At 32.4% G+C, this 15,720-nt stretch overlaps 2 protein-coding genes across 2 annotated transcripts; one reads left to right on the forward strand and one right to left on the reverse strand.

The window, feature by feature from the left end:
* The first annotated feature begins 4,093 nt into the window (after nucleotides 1-4,093).
* On the forward strand, nucleotides 4,094-6,895 carry LOC106766460 (sulfite exporter TauE/SafE family protein 3-like). Its single transcript, XM_014651187.2, has 11 exons — nucleotides 4,094-4,253; nucleotides 4,799-4,999; nucleotides 5,090-5,154; nucleotides 5,257-5,284; nucleotides 5,372-5,454; nucleotides 5,537-5,623; nucleotides 5,736-5,786; nucleotides 5,948-6,169; nucleotides 6,250-6,343; nucleotides 6,464-6,604; nucleotides 6,680-6,895. Exons 1-11 carry the CDS (start codon nucleotides 4,097-4,099, stop codon nucleotides 6,769-6,771), a joined length of 1,221 nt encoding a protein of 406 aa, XP_014506673.1. The 5' UTR covers nucleotides 4,094-4,096; the 3' UTR covers nucleotides 6,772-6,895.
* Nucleotides 6,896-9,098: 2,203 nt separating this feature from the next.
* Nucleotides 9,099-12,402, reverse strand: LOC106766461 (sulfite exporter TauE/SafE family protein 3-like). The gene is made up of 12 exons (XM_014651189.2): nucleotides 12,226-12,402; nucleotides 11,877-12,036; nucleotides 10,890-11,086; nucleotides 10,730-10,798; nucleotides 10,600-10,627; nucleotides 10,439-10,518; nucleotides 10,270-10,356; nucleotides 10,109-10,159; nucleotides 9,743-9,964; nucleotides 9,563-9,656; nucleotides 9,293-9,433; nucleotides 9,099-9,217 (listed from the first exon to the last, which is right to left on the reverse strand). Exons 1-12 carry the CDS (start codon nucleotides 12,400-12,402, stop codon nucleotides 9,126-9,128), a joined length of 1,398 nt encoding a protein of 465 aa, XP_014506675.1. The 3' UTR covers nucleotides 9,099-9,125.
* Between the last annotated feature and the right edge of the window lie 3,318 nt (nucleotides 12,403-15,720).

A 15,720-nucleotide genomic window follows, 5' to 3' on the forward strand; every position in this document is an offset into this window, starting at 1 on the left:
TGTCATAACTCAATTGGAATATTCCTTTTTTTAGTTACAATCGTTTCGGCTTAGTATTGGAATAGAATATAAATAACAATTTGGTCAAAATATTTGAATTTTCAATAGCTAACATTTTTCAGATTTACCCAAACAAGCAAGACATTTTTTGGCACCCATTTTATGCTACAACCTTTACACTTTATTGTTTTTTATGCCTAGTTAAAGATTGATTCTCTTAATTGTAATGCTCATAATGAATAAATACGATGAAAAACTATTAGGATGAATAATTATCAACGTATCTCTAATGATGAAGATGAATGTGGTGAGTGACAACTCTTCAAATTTCTTTCTTCTCTTGTTTCACAGTTCTTTGTTTCCTATCTGTCGACATTCTCAATTGCTTTTCTTTTTTAATAAAAGAAACCTAGTTGTCAATCTTTTGTCTCATTCCTTTTGTTTTGTCATATGACAGCTTGACCTAGGCCAAAGGTGCGGCGAAATTACACCGATCACAACATTCTCTTCTTCAACCCAATGGAGCAAGAGATGATTAATTAAGTGTATAAATGCGAAAAATAGTAGGAAATAACCAATCCACTGAAGCTAATAAAATAGAATAAATTTGACTTGTTCAAAATGAAACAAATATGAAAGATTCCTAAAAGTATGAAACATCTAAAGACACATTCTCAACACTCCTCCTTTTGCAAACTCCATGTTTTTTCCTTGGGAAGTCAAACTTAATGTGTGTATACCCACTCTTTTTAAATTCTCTTAAGTGAAACTACTCCACATTAAAAAGCTTCTTCTTCCCATGTTTTTTCCTTGGGAAGTCAAACTTACTGTGTGCTTTTATATTGCTTAAGATTCAAATTTATTAAAATATTCTTCAACCAAATAACTTGATTCAAAGCTATTAGAGTAATTAGGGGTGGACATAACTACACTGAACTATCAATTAGAACAAAAAAAAACTGAACTATTTACAATAAAAACCGAATTATACTATTTTATAATTCAGATCTAGAAAACTGAACCTCTAAAGTTATACTTTAGTTAATTACTCATTAACTTAAAAATAATTCATTTTGTATCTTTTATTTGTTTGAGAGTCTCTAAAGTTGCAGTTTAGTTTGACTTCTACCGATTAGACCAAAATTTGGTCGAGGTCGACTCAACTGAATTCGTTTGATTTTCAATTGGAGTTGACTAGTTGAATTCAGCTTATTTTTCACAAGGGTTGACTTAGTCGAATTTTGATTGGGACTACTCGAGTGAGTTTTGGCTGTGTCTGAATAGTCAAATTCGGCCAATTTTTGGTTGGGATTGACTTAACCGAATTTGATCGATTTTCGATCGGGACCATCTCAACCAATCATAGTCATCTTGACAGAATTCCGTCGATTTTCAACCAATGTTGACTTGGTAAGATTCAACTAATTTTGATCGAGACCAACTCGACTAAGTTTTGCCATAGTCGTCCCAACCGAATTTAGCTCATTTTGGACCATGACTAATTTGGCCAAATTTGGCCAATTTTCGGTTAGGACTGAATTGAGCGAGTTTCTATCGTTCGTTTCAACCAAGTTTGCTTGACTTTTTATCAAAGCCAACTAGATCAAATTTCAGTCGAGACCGACTTGAATTTCAGTCAAGACTGACTTGACTGAGTTTTGTTTGTGGCCTTTTTCGCCTAATTCACTCAATTTTTGGTTGGGGTTGACTCAATTGAGTTTCAACTGTGTCCGTCCCAGTTGAATTCTACTGAATTTCGAACCCGACTTGGCCTATCTTAACCTTTGGTTTAACCTGACTTATCTCAACTTTTTTATTTTGTTGTTTATGGTAAAACCTATATTATGAATGAAGTGGGTAAATACTACTTTTTTTAGTTTTTAATTTAAAAATATTGTAGTTTGATTCAAAAGTAGTGTAATTTAGTTTGAAAAAATGAATTCTTTGAAGACGACGGGACAAGCTAGTTTTCAATATGGTCTCCACAGGTTTTATTCTGTTGCACAGTATAAACAACTTCTCTTAACATAAATATAATCTCAATTTGTTGCATTGTAAATTAGGACATCTTCAAATAAGGTTCTTAATCACGTTAAACAAAGTTTTTCTCATTACATCATGATAAAAGTAGAATATGTTATTCTTATCACATAGCCAAACACATATTACCCTTTCCTTTAAGCATTACTTTTACTGATGATTTTTTTATCTTATACATGTTGGTATTTGGGGCCTTTAATTCATAAACATACATTTTCATACTATTGTTGATGATCATACAAGATATAATTGGATATGTCTTATGAAAAATAAAGGTGAAACCATAAATCTTTTATTTGCTTTTGTTACTCTCATCCAAAATCAATTCAACAAAAGAATAAAGTTTATGAGAACTGATAACCAACAAGAATTTAACCTGGAAGAGTTTTATGACAAACTTGACATAATACGTTATACTACATGCATTGAAACTCTACAACAAAACTTTGTTGTTGAAAGAAAACATCAACACATGTTGAATGTTTCTCGTTGTCTCATGCATTAATCCCATCTACCTAAAGTGTTATGGTCATACATTGTGACTCACGCCATTTATCTTATAAATAGGCTTCCTTCTCTTATTATTAAAAGTATAAGTCTTTTTCATATTTGCATTATCATATACTTGATTTGACTGACTTTAAAAGTTTTTGGACGCATCTATTTTGCATCAACCATTGAAGAGAACAGAAACAAATATGATTCGAGAGCTAGAAAATGTGTTTTGAAGGCAGCAAATGAGTTGCGATATATATCAAAAGACTTCAAATTTTAGGGTCATTTATACACTTAATTAATTGGATTGAAGAAGAGATAAACATCCACAATGCAGACTATATATTGTGATCGTTGAAAATCAAAGTATGAGTATAAGTTTTATATTGGATAAAAATAAGAAAATTGAACACCATATAAAAAAAAATGACTAATAAATTCATTGTCTCCAATGAACCCAAGTACGAATCTAAATCCTATGTAGAAATGAAAAAGTTGAATACTTTATAAGAGAAAAATAATCATTCATGCTTCATATGACAAAACAAAACGAACGAGACAAAAGGTAGACTGATATGAAAAAAGAAACTGTGGAAACAAGAGATGAAAGAAATTTGAAGAGTTTTTCATAGTAAAAGCAATATGAAGAACTTTTGTACTTCATGAGTGTAAAAAATATGCTCGTTGCTCACCATTAACTCTTGTTTTGAGCCATAGAACACCGAACCCATAAGTTTAACATTAGAAAATAACTAACATACGAGTAATAATGCAATTAAGGGAATCAATCTTTAACTAGGCGTCAAAATCAATAAAGTGTGAGGGTTAGCATAATAGGGGTGCCAAAAAATGTCTTGCTTGTTTGGGTAAATGCATATGTTGCAGAAAAGAAAGATCCCACCTAATGAAAATTCAAGTATTCTGTAATATTCCAATATTACGCCCAATCAGTGGTAACTACAAAAGGAATATTCTAATGGAGTTATAGTAGAAATTATAATACAACGCATAAAAAAAAAGAAATTCACAATCATTTTGAAGCACAAGACATAAAAGACGAGACAGAGCATAATAAAAGCAAAACAGAAACCTGCTTATTTTGACCAAAGATTTGTTTTCTTGCACCTAAATTTTTATTGTATTAAAATAACATGACCAATTAGGGAAGTTCCTATTTGAAATGAAGATATTGGAAAAATTCTATATAACTGTTGTGGAGTTGTTCATTTAAGGCAAATTAAGCATAGCAACACCATAGTACTAAAAGGAGTAAGATTTTGAATTTTGAGTATCTAAAGAGACATAATGGGTTTGCTCGAAGCATCACAAAGGTGGCATGCAAAATGGTTTTCTGGAAAGGTTCTCATTGCTGTGCTTCTTCTTGTGACNGTCTCCGCCGAGAACACCAGCTCACAGTCCAATCACACTGTAGGGGTTGATAACAATGCTAAAGTATTCTACCACCACACTTGGCCGGTAAGAGAATTCACGGACACTCTGCATGTGAATTTATGTTTGTATGTCAAGAACATTGAATTTAACTTTGTGTTGTGTGCAGAGTATGAAATTTGGATGGAGAATAATAGTAGGAAGCATAGTTGGATTCCTAGGATCAGCATTTGGGAATATTGGAGGTATTGGTGGGGGTGGCATCTTTGTTCCCATGCTTACCCTCATTATTGGATTTGATACAAAATCTGCAATAGCAATTTCTAAATGTAAGAACTATCATTCTTCCCCCTCTATTATTCCATATTAATACGTTTTCATGACAATTCAGACATGATGATCTTGATAATGTCAATAAACTTCAACTCCGACCAAACAGTCCCTATAAAATGTATGTTTATTACATGATTTAAATCTTTGGCACTGACAAATATCTATCTGTGGCACTAATACCACTCATTGCCATTATCTGCCTTTAACTTAGATTTGGATCATGCTTCAAAACAGCATTGGCATGATCATTTGCTTGATATTATGATATATAATATTTTAAAATTTGGAAAAATGTATAACAAACAAGAAAAGGATTGGTTAAACTTTCTCATGAACCATCCAGGACAGTTGACCTCTCCACCGCAGTGGTGTTCTAAACATCAAAATCACCAGAAAAGGCAAAATACCCCATTTAAGAAATGGCCATGATGTTATTTGTTTTGTACTCGTTGCTATTTCTGAGATATACTATTTTGAATATAATTCTTTTGAAACTTAAATGGATGGAGTATATATGTAATTTTCTGTTTATTTGGTGAAGTTATGATTACTGGTGGAGCAACAGCAACAGTTTTCTACAATTTGAGGCAAAGACACCCCACACTTGATTTGCCCGTGATTGATTATGACTTAGCACTTCTCTTCCAACCAATGTTGATGCTTGGAATCAGCATCGGAGTTGACTTCAATGTCATTTTTCCTGAGTGGATGCTAACAGTTTTGCTAATAATACTTTTCGTTGGTAAGAATTACTCATCAAGCTTCAAAATTTAGGCACTCATGATTTGCTCTATTCATTTCTTCCCTCTGATGTGATCTGAATGCTAAACAGGCCTTTCAATTAAGTCCTTTCTTAAGGGTGTTGAGACATGGAAGCAAGAAACCATTATGAAGAAGGTTAATTAATTTCTTCATTAACCTTCACCCTCTTTTATGTTTCAAATTTCTTTCAAGTTTTGCATTCTGATGATTATGCGTGCATTCTTGTCATAATTCCAGGAAGCTAGGAAGAATTCACGGATTGATGGTAAGTTGTTTAATACTACTTCTGTTCTACATTTCTGTATATGTAAGTGTTTATCCGACATGTCATTCTATTTTTTAATCTTGTCAGATATTGCAACTGCTGAAGATGGTGCACATTATATTCATACAGAAGGCCCTGTCAAAGACAAAACTAAGGAACTAAGGAAAAAAGTAGTACAAAATACTAAAAGTTATTAATTTCATATATGTGCAACGCCTATTCTTTCTAATGAAATCTAAAACCGGCATGCAGGTTTCTATGGTTGACAACATTCGTTGGAAGGACCTTGGACATCTTTTCGCTGTCTGGATCATGATACTTGCGTTAGAGATTGGAAAAGTTGGTACCCTATGAGCTATTCGCTCAAAAATTCAGTTTTTTCATTTCTTGCATTGGAGGTCATTGATCAACATAATATGATATGATAATGTATGCCTCTGTTTTGGAACAGAATTACACGACTACTTGCTCTGGAGCATATTGGGCAGTGAATTTACTCCAGGTACGAACTACTTTGGGAGAATTCAATTTCTGAAAACCACAGTTGTCATCTTACATTTTTTAGCTTTCTTTGATATGGCCTTGTTATTGAATGTGTGTTGCTGTGCCATCAAAGTCATTATCATAGTGAAAATTCACTGTTTATTTGTTGTTGTGATTTAGATCCCAATAGCTGTAGGAATGAGTTCATACCAGGCCATGAGACTATACAAAGGAAAGAGAAGCATAGCGTCAAAGGGAGATCAACAACCACGTTGGAGAGTGTGGCAGTTAATTCTATTCTGTTGTTGTGGTACACTTGCTGGCACATTAGCCGGTTTGTTAGGACTTGGCGGAGGATTCATCTTGGCACCCCTTTTCCTTGGAATTGGAATCCCTCCTCAGGTACCTTTCATTCTTCTTTCTCTGATTTTTCTTTGTAGATTTTTCTTGGAAACACTCTGATTGGGGAATTTTTGACAAAGGTGGCAAGTGCTACATCCATTTTGGCAATGGCATTTTCAGCATCTATGGCTGTGGTGGAATATTACCTTCTCAAACGTTTCCCCGTTCCTTATGGTATGTATGCATGAATGAATGAGCAGTGTGCTGGATGAGTAGTAATTTTCCTATTCAAAGACCATGAATGAAGCAATAACTTTGTGATTTTAATGTTAAAGTATGGATATGTTGTTGCAGCACTGTGCTTGGTAGGTGTAGCGACTGCAGCCTCAGTTGTTGGACAGTATTTGGTGAGAAAGGTGATTGCCATATTGGGGAGAGCATCTGTGATAATATTCATCCTAACCTTCACACTGTGTGTGAGTGCAGTTTTACTAGGTAGGTCTAAGATGGTTTTGTTTTGCAGATTGTGTTAAGGCAAATGTAAAATGGTTTTATTTGGTGACATGACAGGTGGGGTAGGAGTTGTACACATGATCCAAAAGATTGAACGCAATGAACACATGGGATTTGGAAACCTTTGCATGTACACGGCTAAAAATTAAGCTTCATGAGGCCTAATATTTACAGGGCTGTTTAATGCAATTTTGTATTGTCTTTGGTTACATTATTGCCACATTTTTGTATTTTTTTTAATGTATACTTTTAGTTCACTTGAAACACAAAAATTCATTGTATTATTCATCAAATTTAAACAATTGATCTTGTATTTGAGGGAAACTTTTTGAGTTGATATTTTCTCAAGGAGTCACGACTTTGGCCATAAGAATATATGTTTTCGCTGTATTTCTGAATGTATTTCATTTCTTTATCCTTGAAATTCTATCGAATCAATTTTTTATTTCTTTATGCTTAAGAGCCTGCATGGAATTAATATCTCGTCCTATGTTAGTTTCTTATAATTGTTTGTGTTTAAACAAAATCTAAATTTCCAGAAATATCAACCTCTCTCCTATATCTCGAGTATTAACCTTTCTAAGTATAATTACTTAATTTTTTTCTTTTTGAGATTAAGAATTCAGTACGATAGTAATGAAAATATGGCTCTATAAAATATAACAGAATATAATCAAAGTTGTAAACTTAACAGTTGTGAAGGATATCAAAATGATTTTTACATGAGAATTTGACTTTATGAGTTTAGTCTCTTTTCTCTTAAGTATTCTTTCAAGTACTATGTGTATTATAGTTACTTGCTTTCTGTGTTTTTAATCTGTGTGTATACGTATGCTTTTCTATTTATCATCCACACTTGGTCTCTCTGCTCTTACTTTTCTTTTATAAATGTCATAACATTGGATACTTGTTAAAACATTTGTTCCCCGTTGATTTTCAATCACGATCTACTTGATTTGAGTCTTTAAAATCTTCATGGATTATATGCAAGTTTGAAGTTTTTCTATATCTTTAGTTTTCTCCACTTTCTACTTTGAAATCTTTGTATCAATTTCTTCATCTTCTTGATTTAACTCTTTAATGCATCTATTTCCTTTTTTTTTTATCACTATCTTTTTCTTCTTGAATTTCTTCATTCCTTCAATCATAATTATAAAACTATGCCATTTAATATTAACACAAAATAACATGTGAAGACAACTAAATAAGTTAAAGACTCAACAAAATAATCACACATTACCAAGTTAACAAAAAAATTAAATAGTAGGAACTGAATTGAAAAATATAAAACTTTTCAATACTCAACACATCAAAAAATTTAATAATAAGGACTCAATTAAAAATATTCATGTTTATCATAAACTTAAGATTTAATCAAGCCTTAAAAAAAATAAAAAATATGAATTTATTAGCATTGTGAATTTATTTTATAAATTTATTTTTTTATTATTAATAAGAAATAACATTCAAATGAAATTAATATTAAATCATTTCAAGAGGCCAACCCAATTGAACATCACGATATTAAACGATAGAAGGGATGGTTGATTTTGGTGTTTTGTTGTTTTTGGCTTGGTTGATTGTTTTTACATACGATTGTTGTGGTTCTCGTGCTAGTGGTGATGCTTGAAGTGCAAAGTGGATATTAACCTTCTCAATTTTGTGAAGTGAAGATAGTTAAACATCAATATTTTATTTTATATTATACGAAAACTTATAGATATCAAGAATACAAATTTATATTCTAAAATCTTGCAATCCATAATAATCTATAATACAGATTTATATTTTTAATTGTACATTTTGAAATGTAAAATAAAAAAAATTACTATAGATAAAATCTAAAATACAAAATAAAGAATGCGTTATAAATTACACAGACAAATTTGATTTGAGAATGTACAATCATAATATTGTATTCCAAATTATATATTACAAAGTACAAATTTATTTTTAGATGTTACAATTGATAAGACAAAATAAAAAATATATTATAAATTACATAATCTAAAACATTAAAATATATTTCTCTAATGAGGTAAGAAGACCAGGCAACACCATAGGAGAAACAACCACAGAACTCCATTTGCAAACTTTCATAGGAAGAAGTGAAGAAGATAATGATGTATTGGCTATTTCAGCAGCCCATGCGAGTGTAGTGTGAAATTATGGGGTTGGAGAAAGGAATGCCCTTAAACATGTTTTCCTTTAAACAACTTGGTTATTCTTCTCTTTTCTTCATTTTTTTTTCTGCATGAACGTGCTTTTGTAGCACTAATTCCAATTGTAATCTGATAAAGATCATCAGCGATTATAGAGAGTCTGAACGTAAAGTTGTTGGAGAAATCTATGACAATGTCTAAACTCAAATTCTTCTCATGAAATCTCTACCCAACAGCAATCATGTTTTCTGTCTTTTTTGTAACAAGAAAGGAAATTGAATGGGTTTGCATGTGGAATTTTTTCCTGTCCTTAAAATATAAAATCTTAGGCCTCATGAACCTTAACTTTTAACCTTGTACATGCAAAGGTTTCCAAATCCCATGTACTCCTTGTGTTCAATCTTTTGGATCATGTGTGCAACTCCTACTCCACCTGTCATGTCACCAAATAAAACCATTTTACATTTACCTTAACACAATCTGCAAAACAAAACCATCTTAGACCTACCTAGTAAAACTGCACTCACACACAGTGTGAAGGTTAGGATGAATATTATCACAGATGCTCTCCCCAATATGGCAACCACCTTTCTCACCAAATACTGTCCAACAATTGAAGCTGCAGTCGCTACACCTACCAAGTAAAGGGCTGCAAAACCATATCAAAAGTTTAACATTAAAATGTCCAGTAAAATTATCTAGTACTCAGCACATGCTCTTGGAGGTAGGCAAATTACTCGTCATCCAGCACATTGTTCATCCATTCGTGCATACTTACCATAAGGAATGGGAAAACGTTTGAGAAGGTAATATTCCACCACAGCCATAGATGCTGAAAATGCCATTGCCAAAATAGATGTAGCACTTGCCACCTTTGTCAAAAATTCCTCAATCAGTACGGTTTCCAAGAAAAATCTACAAAGAAAAAATTGATGAGAGAAAGAAGAATGAAAAGTACCTGAGGAGGGATTCCAATTCCAAGGAAAAGGGGTGCCAAGATGAATCCTCCACCAAGTCCTAACAAACCAGCAATGGTGCCAGCAAGTATGCCACAACAGCAGAATAGAATTAACTGCCACACTCTCCAACGTGGTTGTTGATCTCCCTTTGAAGCTATGCTTCTCTTCCCTTTATATAGTCTCATGGCCTGATATGAACTCATTCCTAAAGCTACTGGGACCTAAATGACAAGAATATGTGAACCTCTTAGCTCTTAATATCCACATTCAACAATGACGCCATATTGGCTTCATTAAGGAGAGTTAAAACATAAAGATGACAACTATTGTTTCTAGAAATTGAATTCTCCTGTAGTGGTTCCTACCTGGAGTAGATTCAATGCCCAATATGATCCAGAGCAAGTTATTGTGCAACTCTGTTGCAAAAAAAAGGCATATATTATCATCATATTATGTTGATCATTGATCCACTATGCAAGAAATGAAAAACTCAATCTTTTAGTGGAAAAACTCATAGGGTACCAACTTTTCCAATCTCTAATGCAAGTATCATGATCCAGATAGCGAAAAGAAGACCAAGTTCATTCCAACGAATGTTCTCAACTATAGAAACCTGCATTACAGTTTTAGATTTCATCAGGAAGTGTAGACTTTGCACATATATGGAATCAATAACTTTCAGTATTTTGTACTACTTTTTTCTTTGGTTCCTTAGTATCTTCTTTGACAGGATCTTCTGTTTGAATATAATGTGCAGCTTCAGGAGTCGCAATGTCTGATGAGATGAAAAACTAGCATGACATGTCTGATTTTATATACAGAAAGGTAGAATAGAAATAAATATCAAACCACCTACCATCAATCCGTGAATTCTTCATAGCTTCCTGGAATTATAACATGGAGGCATGAACAAGCATCATAACGCAAAACTTGAAAGAAATTTAAAACATAAAAGAGGGTGAAGTTTAATGAAGCAATTAATGAACCTTCTTCATAATGGTTTCTTTCTTCCATGTATCAACACCCTTCAAGAAGGATTTAATCGAAATGCCTGTCTAACATTCAGATCACATCAGAGGAAAGAAATTAATTGAGAAAATCAAGTAGTGTCTGAGTTTTGAAGTTTGAGCAGTAATTCATACCAACGAAAAGTATTACTAGCAAAACTGTTAGCATCCACTCAGGAAATATGACATTGAAAGCAACTCCAATACTGATTCCAAGCATCAACACGGGTTGGAAGAGAAGTGCTAAGTCATAATCAATCACAGGCAAATCAAGTGTGGGGTGTCTTTGCCTAAAATTGTACAAAACAGTTGCTGTTGCTCCACCAGTAATCATGCCTTCACCAAAAGAACGAAAACATACATCTATTTTCTATCCATGTAAGTTTGAAAAGAACTATATTCAAAAAAATAGCTCAAAAATAGCAACATGGACAAAGCAAATAAGATCAATAGCTATGTATTAAAAGGGGGGCTTTCCCTTTTTCAGGTGGTTTTTGATGTTTAGAACATCCTCTGTGGTGAAGAGGCCATGAGAAAGTTTAACCAATCCATTTCTCTTTATCAGAATTTGAATGGTCAAATATCTTAACTAACCAATGGCATGTCAAGGTCATGTCAGCCTAATATTTTAAATTAAAATGTCTTTGTTGTTTATTATAAATGTTTACAAAGTTTTAAAATGTTATATATCATCATCTCTACCAAGTGGTCATGCCAATGCTGTTTTGAAGTATGACCTGAATCTAACAAAGGCACATAATGGGAATGAATGTTGTCACGGTCAGTGCCACAGATTAATATTTATAACGAAAATATAACTATCTATGCCTATGATTATTAACATTTAAATCATGTGATAAATATACATTTTATAAGGATTGTTTCTTCCGACTTGAAGTTTATTGACACTGTCAAGATCATCATATCTAAATTGTTCTTGAAAATTAATGTACAAACAAACACCTTTTGTGTGGTGAATCATGAAGTCTTTTTAAACAAAATCTCAAAGGAATCACAAGTACTTAAATATGATGTTACTAATAATATCAACTGGTTTTCTGCAGTCAGATTTTCATGAAAACGCATTAATATTTACTTATAAAGAAGACATGATGCTAGTTCTTACATTTTGATATTGCTATTGCTGATTTTGCATCAAATCCTATAATGAGAGTAAGCATGGGCACAAAGATGCCACCCCCACCAACACCTCCAACATTTCCAAATGCTGATCCTAGGAATCCAACTATGCTTCCTACTATTATTCTCCATCCAAATTTCATACTCTGCACACAACACAAAAGTAAAAGCAACACAGTTAATCCCAATTCAATGTTCTTCACATACAAACACTAGTCCACATGCACTGCTCTGAATAAAGTTTTTACTATAGTGATTGTTTGAACTTGACATGATTTTATGACAACATATTTTTTTACGAAAGTTGCTATCAGAGTATTTGTGAACTCTCTTACCGGCCAAGTGTGGTCGTAAAATAGTTGAGCATGATGATTGGTATCAACCCCTTTGGTGTGATTGGATTGTAAGGTGATGTTCTCAGCAGAGACAGTGACAAGAAGAAGCATAGCAATGAGAACCTTTCCAGAAAACCATTTCACATCCCATCTTTGTGATACATCATGCACACCCATTGTGTCTCTTTAGATAATAAGCTGTTTTCAAAATTCAAAATCATAGTCCTTTAAGTTGATGATACCATGACAGTTAAATAAGTTTTTTCAGAATCTTCACCTCAGATAGGAACTTCCCTGGTTGATGATGTTACTTTTAATTATATCGAAATTTAGGTGTTACAAAACAAATCTCCTGTCAAAATAAGCAGGCCTCTGTTATGTTTTTAATGGTTTTTATCTCGTCTTTTGTCTCTTGTACTTCAAATTGTGAAACCTGGTTTTAATAATTGTGTTGTTTTTTTTTTATTTATTTTGGATTGTACTGTGATTTCTATCATACCTCCATTGAAATATTTCTTTTTGTGGTTACCAACTATATGGCTTAACATTGGAATAGAATTAAACAACAATATGGTCAAAATACCTTGAATTTTCATTGTTTTTCAATAGCTCAGAATGGTTTTTAGTTCTTCAAGTATATATGAACATACATGTACTTCTACCAAAACAAACAAGACATTTTTTGGCACCCCTTTTATGCTAACACTCCCACTTTAATGGTTTTGATGCCTAGTCCAAGATTATTCCTCTTTATTGTATTACTCGTATGTTAATTTTTTTCTAATGATAAACTGAAGGGGTTATTGTTCTATGGCTCAAAACAAAAACTAATGAAAAGCAAGGAGCATATGGTGAGTGAGAACTCTTTTAGGAGGAATAATTATCAGCGTTTCTCTAATGATGAAGATGAATGTGATGAGTGAGAACTCTTCAAATTTTCTTCCATCTCTTGTTTCATCGTTCTGTGTTTCCTACGTCTAGGCATTCTCAATTGCTTTTCCTAAGTAAACAAAAAATCATATATCAATAATCTTTTCAGAACAAGAAATGTTTAAGAGCAATATAACAGTTAAGAATATGAAAAGAAAGTGGTGCAAGAAAGAGTCTACAAGCTTCACCACTATATCAGTAAAATCATGATACAATGTCATCATCCTCTATACATTTAAAAGTATCCTGTTGATCAATTTTATAAATCATTTAAAATTTTGATACATTTAAAAATCATTGTTACACATGAAAACCATATGTTTCTACCACATTTAATAGTCTGACGTTACTGAAGAGTCGAAGTCTAAAACAGTTTAAATACTCCTTTATCCTTTCACCTTTCAAACAGCTTTTAAAAACAACACTGTTCCGGAATTCCAGTCTCCATAGTAAACAATACTTCAAATAATGGACAATACCTTGCTTGGATTTATGACTTATTAGTGTTGTGAACTCCCTCATAAGACTAGTCATAAATTAGTTTTTATAGAAGAAGAAACACACCAAACACCAGCACATAGAGATGCTTAATTTAGTTGTCAATTTTTTGTCTCATTACTTTTGCTGTCATATGACAGGGATCGAAGGTGCGGCTAAGTTACTCTGATCACTACATACTACATTATGGATGAAAAAGAGATGATTAATTAAGTGATAAACGTGATTAAATTTGTTTTACTATAGTTAAAAATAAATTAACATGAATATGGACAATTATCCATACGTAATGGACTCATGTGACCCTATTTTATAGGTTAAGGCTGCAACTTTCTTTTACCTTATAATTTCTCCCATACGTCAAATAGTATGAGAATATTTTACGCATCATTCACTTCTGATAACTTCATTCTTGGCCTCCATCATCTTTGTCATATCTACCAAATAACCCCTTCTAAAATGTGATTTTCTTTACATTATTCACTTCAAATAACACCTCCCGAAAGGCTCCTTATAAAATGTGGACGTTTATGGGAAATACAATCTGCACATATTTCCAAAAATATGTATCGTGATAAATTAAATTAATTATTTCCACATTAACAGATTTGTTAATTCTAATATGTACTGTAAATATTGACATTAATTATAATTTATGGTACATAACGCAACATTAAGTATAGCTACGGAAAGAAATGGCTCATAATGCAACTATGGTAAGTATAGCTTCTGGGGTATTGTAGTTCGAATTTTAATTTTGACTTGGATTTGTGGTTATGTATTTGTTTTCTACTATTTGGTTAGAATGAACAGAATCCAAAGTTAATAGATTTAAATATTCACCACGAAGATAAGCAAAAGCTTTTAAGGTTTGTAGCTGTCTATCCTAATTTGCATAGGAAATTTGAAATAAAGATATAGATAAACAAGGGATATAGATAACTAGTGAAATAAAGTATTTAACTATTTGGGAGGATTTCAATTATTGCAAAAACTATAAACTGGAAGTCAAAAGGACATAATATTTTCAATGCTTGGGAGGTTGAATACGTGATGGATGTTGTATACCATCACTTTAGATTTTGCTGCAAAGATATGAAGATGGGAAACCTAGATTTAAGATTTACTTTGGACATTGATGCAGTCTATCCAAAGCAACTACACAAAGAGAGTCACCGGGTAAGTTGAGGAAAAGGTTCTGTTTTCAAAACCTTCATGGCCATTGTATTGGTCGATAGACCAAATAGAAAATTGGCCAATAGGCCAATTTATGTCTTTATTTTTTTGTTTTGATTAAATGGGGTTTTTTATGTGATTTTTCTTGCTTTTGGTTAGACTGTTGTTAGCTATTTTAATTATAATTTTTTTTTATTAAAAGTGTTTGATTAATTGGGGTGTTTGAATGTTGTGAATTGGATTAATTATGGGTTTAGTTTAATTTAGCTGGTGTGAATATTGAATGATTGTGGAAAGTGTAATGAGCATTTACTGCAGTAGGTTTCAGATAACACTCATTAAGGGGAAAAATGAAAGCCATCAGATCATTCAGCTTTGTCTATTAGCTAAAGTTGAAAGAAAGAAATAAATACATATTTATTCTCTCAAAAAAGGGGGTATTTTAATCTAATCATTTTGTTTATCTTTGTTATTATCTACTTGCAGACCCTTAGCTGTAGATTCAGTTGCTTTTGAACTATTTGACTCGGATTCTGTTTGTCTATTTTTGGTTCAATAAGTATGGAAGAGTAAAGGTATATCCAACCAAAGCTGCCTTTTCACTTTTGATGATGTTTGCCTTGATTTAAATTCAGTCCTAGAAAGTGGTTTAAGTGGCTAATGCATGTGTAATTTTAACCAAATGATTTTCTCTGAGCAAGTGAAATTTGGCAAGACATTTTTATCCTAATATATTAAAAATTTTTTATCCTAATGATACAAGAAAGTGAAAAAATTTGTGTATATGGCATGATAGGACCTTGTTATAAACACGATTTTGGCAAGTGAAATTGGCAAGACAGTTTCTTTGTGTATGTATATAAACACAATTTTTCACTTTACATTTTTAAA

This window comes from Vigna radiata, chromosome 7, assembly GCF_000741045.1.
Source record: "Vigna radiata var. radiata cultivar VC1973A chromosome 7, Vradiata_ver6, whole genome shotgun sequence".
Taxonomy (NCBI): Eukaryota; Viridiplantae; Streptophyta; class Magnoliopsida; order Fabales; family Fabaceae; genus Vigna; species Vigna radiata.

Bases quoted from the DNA above. Each gene is read 5' to 3' on its own strand.
- LOC106766460 (XM_014651187.2), top strand. From the start codon at position 4,097: ATGAAATTTGGATGGAGAATAATAGTAGGAAGCATAGTTGGATTCCTA. The intron at 5,155-5,256 runs GTTAATTAATTT...TCATAATTCCAG, and splicing joins AAGAAACCATTATGAAGAAG to GAAGCTAGGAAGAATTCACG. The intron at 5,624-5,735 runs GTTGGTACCCTA...GTTTTGGAACAG, and splicing joins TTGCGTTAGAGATTGGAAAA to AATTACACGACTACTTGCTC.
- LOC106766461 (XM_014651189.2), bottom strand. From the start codon at position 12,402: ATGGGTGTGCATGATGTATCACAAAGATGGGATGTGAAATGGTTTTCT. The intron at 10,628-10,729 runs GTTCATTAATTG...TTATAATTCCAG, and splicing joins AAGAAACCATTATGAAGAAG to GAAGCTATGAAGAATTCACG. The intron at 10,160-10,269 runs GTTGGTACCCTA...TTTTTGCAACAG, and splicing joins TTGCATTAGAGATTGGAAAA to AGTTGCACAATAACTTGCTC.